Raw genomic sequence first — 5,000 nt, 5'->3', positions numbered from 1 at the left:
TCCCCACTCCCCGTGGGAGCGAGTCCCACATTCTCCTCACTTCCCGAGGGAGCGAGTCCCACATTCTCCTCACTCCCTGTGGGAGCGAGTCCCACATTCTCCCCACTCCCCGTGGGAGCGAGTCCCACATTCACCCCACTCCCTGTGGGAGCGAGTCCCAAATTCTCCCCACTCCCCGTGGTAGCGAGTCCCACATTCTCCCCACTCCCCGTGGGAGCGAGTCCCACATTCTCCCCACTCCCCGTGGGAGCGAGTCCCACATTCTCCCCACTCCCCGTGGGAGCGAGTCCCACATTCTCCCCACTCCCCGTGGGAGCGGGTCCCACATTCTCCCCACTCCCCGTTGGAGCGAGTCCTACATTTCCCCCATTCCCTGTGGGAGCGAGTCCCACATTCTCCCCACTCCCCGTGGGAGCCAGTCCCACATTCTCCCCACTCCCCATGGGAGCGAGTCCTGCATTCTCCACCCCTCCCCGTGGGAGCGAGTCCCACATTCTCCCCACTCCCCATGGGAGCGAGTCCCACATTCTCCCCACTCCCCGTGGGAGCCAGTCCCACATTCTCCCCACTCCCCGTGGGAGCCAGTCCCACATTCTCCCCACTCCCCGTGGGAGCGAGTCCTACATTCTCCACCCCTCCCGTGGGAGCGAGTCCCACATTCTCCCCACTCCCCGTGGGAGCCAGTCCCACATTCTCCCCACTCCCCGTGGGAGGGAGTCCCACATTCTCCCCACTCCCCGTGGGAGCGAGTCCCACATTCTCCCCACTCCCCATGGGACCGAGTCCCACATTCTCCCCACTCCCCGTGGGAGCCAGTCCCACATTCTCCCCACTCCCCGTGGGAGCCAGTCCCACATTCTCCTCACTCCCCGAGGGAGCGAGTCCCACATTCTCCTCACTCCCTGTGGGAGCGAGTCCCACATTCTCCCCACTCCCCGTGGGAGCGAGTCCCACATTCTCCCCACTCCCCGTGGGAGCGAGTCCCACATTCTCCCCACTCCCCGTGGGAGCGAGTCCCACATTCTCCCCACTCCCCGTGGGAGCGAGTACCCACATTCTCCCCACTCCCCGTGGGAGCGAGTCCCACATTCTCCCTACTTCCCCGTGGGAGCGAGTCCCACATTCTCCCCACTCCCCGTGGGAGCTGAGTCCCACATTCTCCCACTCCCCGTGGGAGCGAGTCCCACATTCTCCCCCTCCCCGTGGGAGCGAGTCCCACATTCTCCCACACTCCCGTGGGAGCGAGTCCCACATTCTCCCCACTCCCCGTGGGAGCGAGTCCCACATTCTCCCCATCCCCTGTGGGAGCGAGTCCCACATTCTCCCCACTCCCCGTGGGAGCGAGTCCCACATTCTCCCACTCCCCGTGGGAGCGAGTCCCACATTCTCCCCACTACCCGTGGGAGCGAGTCCCACATTCTCCCCCTCCCCGTGGGAGCGAGTCCCACATTCTCTCCCCCTCCCCGTGGGAGCCAGTCCCACATTCTCCCCACTCCCCGTGGGAGCCAGTCCCACATTCTCCCCACTCCCCGTGGGAGCCAGTCCCACATTCTCCCCACTCCCTGTGGGAGCGAGTCCCAAATTCTCCCCACTCCCCGTGGGAGCGAGTTCCACATTCTCCCCACTCCCCGTGGGAGCGAGTTCCACATTCTCCCCACGTTCTCTGGAGCAGAGAAGACTGAGTGGGCGACCTGATCGAGGTGGACAAGATTACGAGGGGCATGGACAGGGTGGATAGGGAGCAGCTGTTCCCCTCAGTTGAAGGGTCAGTTACGAGGGGGACACAAGTTCAAGGTGAGCGGTGGGAGGCTTAGGGGGGATTTGAGGAAAAACATCTTTACCCAGAGGGTGGTGAGGGTCCGGAACGCACGGCCTGGGGGGAGTGGTAGGGCCAGGTTGCCTCACACCTTTAAAAAAGTACCTGGATGGACATTTGGCACATCATCACATGCAAGGCTATCAGACAAGTGCTGGCAAATGGGGTTAGGGAGGCAGGTAGGGTGTTTTTCATATGTTGGTGCAGACTCAATGGGCCGAAGGCTGCACTGTATTATTCTGTGATTCTGATCACCCCTTAATCCAAACAAAACTGCCCAAGCGTTTTTACGATGGCTTAATTGCATTCCTGGCTCCCAACAGCTTAGTTGTCTTTCAAATTAGGGTATCTTTTAAAAACGTGACTGCAGCGGTCAAACACACACTGACCCAGGCTTTCACATACCATACATCTGAAATTCCCACGTTTATCACACCTCCCCCTTTGAAAGAAATGAACTAGCAATAGAAAAAAAAATGGTTTTAGTTTTCCAAAGCCTTTTAACTCTAAACAGTTCTCATTACTAAACACAGCTAATACTCTATAAGATACACGTCTTTTTACATTTTAAACAGGCAAATATAATCATGAGCATAATCCAGTTCCACCTTCGACCGTTCCAACCGTCTTCTTACATTGAGAACACACAGTGCAGAAGGAGGCCATTCGGCCCATCGAGTCTGCACCGACCCACTTAATCCCTCACTTCCACCCTATCCCCGTAACCCAATAACCACTCCCAATAACTCCATCTAAACAGTCTCGCATTTCGAACCAGGCAGCACGGTATCACGGTGGTAAGCACTGTGGCTTCACAGCTCCAGGGTCCCAGGTTCGATTCCCGGGTTGGGTCACTGTCTGTGCGGAGTCTGCACATCCTCTCCGTGTCTGCGTGGGTTTCCTCCGGGTGCTCCGGTTTGCTCCCACAGTCCAAAGATGTGCAGGTTAGGTGGATTGGCCATGATAAATTGCCCTTAGTGTCCAAAATTGCCCTTAGTGTTGGGTGGGGTTACGAGGTTATGGGGATAGGGTGGAGGTGTGGACCTGGGGTAGGGTGCTCTTTCCAAGAGCCGGTGCACACTCGATGGGCCGAATGGCCTCCTTCTGCACTGTAAAATCTATGATCTTAAACTTTAATGGATTATGGTCTGGAAATACAATTCTCTCCGATGAATTGTCAGCAACATAAATGTCAAAACGTTGTTACGCCAAACTCCTTCTCGATGGTCGAATATTTATTTTCATGAATATTTAGTTCCCGAAAAAAATAACCAACAGGCCTTTCGATTTTTTTCTTTGTCTTCCTATAGCAGCACAGCACCCACACCATCATCACTCGCCCTCAATTGCCACCTTAAATTGGTTGGCATAACTAGGTGTCACCAACACTGGTGTGGTGGTTAACACAGATTTCAGATTGTCAAATGCCTCCTCACATTCCAACTGAAATTTCCTGCCCTTTTTTAGCAATCACGCTGCTGAAATTTGGCACAAATGTCCGGGAGAAACCCCTCATGCCCAGGAACCTCAGAACTTCTCTCCTCGTTGATGGTATTGGAAACTCCCCAATAGCTTTTGTTTTCACATTCCGTGCGGCCATCTGACCACGTCCAATTGTGTGGCCTAGAAATGTGACTTCAGCTTTTAGCCGAGTTTACCGCCAATCCAGCCTCCTGTAGTCGATCGAATAATTCCGTTAAATGTTTCAAATGTTCCTTCCACATTTGACAGGACACCACCAGACCCTCCATGTACACGGCACAATTGTTTAGTCCAGAAATGACCTGGTTGGCTCATCTTTGCAATGTTGCTGGCGCATTCTTCAATTCCAAACAGCATAACTTCAAACTGATGCAGACCACTTGGTGTCACAAAAGCTGAATCTTCCTTCGCCCTGTCTGATAAAGGGACTTGCCAATATCCTTTAAGTAAGTTACGTTTGGGAATACATTTTGCTTGTCCCACCTTTTCAACACAGCCTTCCAAATGAGGAATAGGATAGGCACCTGACTTTGCCACTACATTGACTTTCCACAAACAATCGTTCTGTTCCATTGAACATAGAACATTACAGCGCAGTACAGGCCCTTCGGCCCTCGATGTTGTGCCGTCCTGTGAAACCCCTCTAAAGCCCATCTACACTATTCCCTTATCATCCATATGCCTATCCAATGACTATTTAAATGCCCTTAGTGTTGGCGAGTCCACTACTGTTGCAGGCAGGGTATTCCACACCCTTACTACTCTCTGAGTAAAGAACCTACCTCTGATATCTGTCCTATATCTATCTCCCCTCAATTTAAAGCTATGTCCCCTCGTGCTGGACATCACCATCTGAGGAAAAAGGCTCTCAATGTCCACCCTATCTAATCCTCTGATCATCCTGTATGCCTCAATTATGTCACCTCTTAACCTTCTTCTCTCTAACGAAAACAGCCTCAAGTCCTTCAGCCTTTCCTCATATGATCTTCCCTCCATACCAGGCAACATCCTTGTAAATCTCCTCTGTACCCTTTCCAATGCTTCCACATCCTTCCTATAATGTGGCAACCAGAACTGCACACAATACTCCAAATGCGGCCGCACCAGAGTTTTGTACAACTGCAACATGACCTCATGGCTCCGAAACTCAATTCCTCTACCAATAAAAGCTAACACACCGTACGCCTTCTTAACAACCCTCTCAACCTGGGTGGCAACTTTCAGGGATCTATGGACATGGACACCGAGATCTCTCTGCTCGTCCACACTACCAAGAATCTTACCATTAGCCCAGTACTCTGTCTTCCTGTTATTCCTTCCAAAATGAATCACCTCATACTTTTCTGCATTAAACTCCATTTGCCACCTGTCAGCCCAGTTCAGCAGCTTATCTATGTCCCTCTGTAACTTGTAACATCCTTCTGCACTGTCCACAACTCCACCGACTTTAGTGTCATCTGCAAATTTACTCACTCATCCTTCTACGCCCTCCTCCAGGTCATTTATAAAAATGACAAACAGCAGCGGCCCCAAAACAGATCCTTGTGGTTTTAGTACCATCACAATAGGTGAACTCCAATCGCTGCAACTCACTTCAATGATATAATTCTTAAACATGCTGTCAATCTCCTTTTGTATCTGTGCTAACTTTATCGGATTGACCCAGTATGGATGTTCCTTAATTGGAGTAGCATTCTCTACA

At 52.3% G+C, this 5,000-nt stretch overlaps 1 protein-coding gene across 1 annotated transcript in view; it reads right to left on the bottom strand.

Annotated features, from left to right (window-relative positions):
* LOC119955900 (plasma membrane calcium-transporting ATPase 3-like) overlaps positions 1-3,871 on the bottom strand; it is a 104,586-nt gene extending 100,715 nt beyond the window's left edge. The window contains exon 1 of the mRNA XM_038782558.1: positions 3,475-3,871. Within this exon, the coding sequence (XP_038638486.1) occupies positions 3,475-3,871 (397 nt within the window). The remainder of the gene's footprint in view (positions 1-3,474) is intronic.
* Between the last annotated feature and the right edge of the window lie 1,129 nt (positions 3,872-5,000).

This window comes from Scyliorhinus canicula, chromosome 21 (assembly GCF_902713615.1).
Source record: "Scyliorhinus canicula chromosome 21, sScyCan1.1, whole genome shotgun sequence".
Classification (NCBI taxonomy): Eukaryota; Metazoa; Chordata; class Chondrichthyes; order Carcharhiniformes; family Scyliorhinidae; genus Scyliorhinus; species Scyliorhinus canicula.
This window is presented reverse-complemented; position numbering and strand designations above follow the sequence as displayed.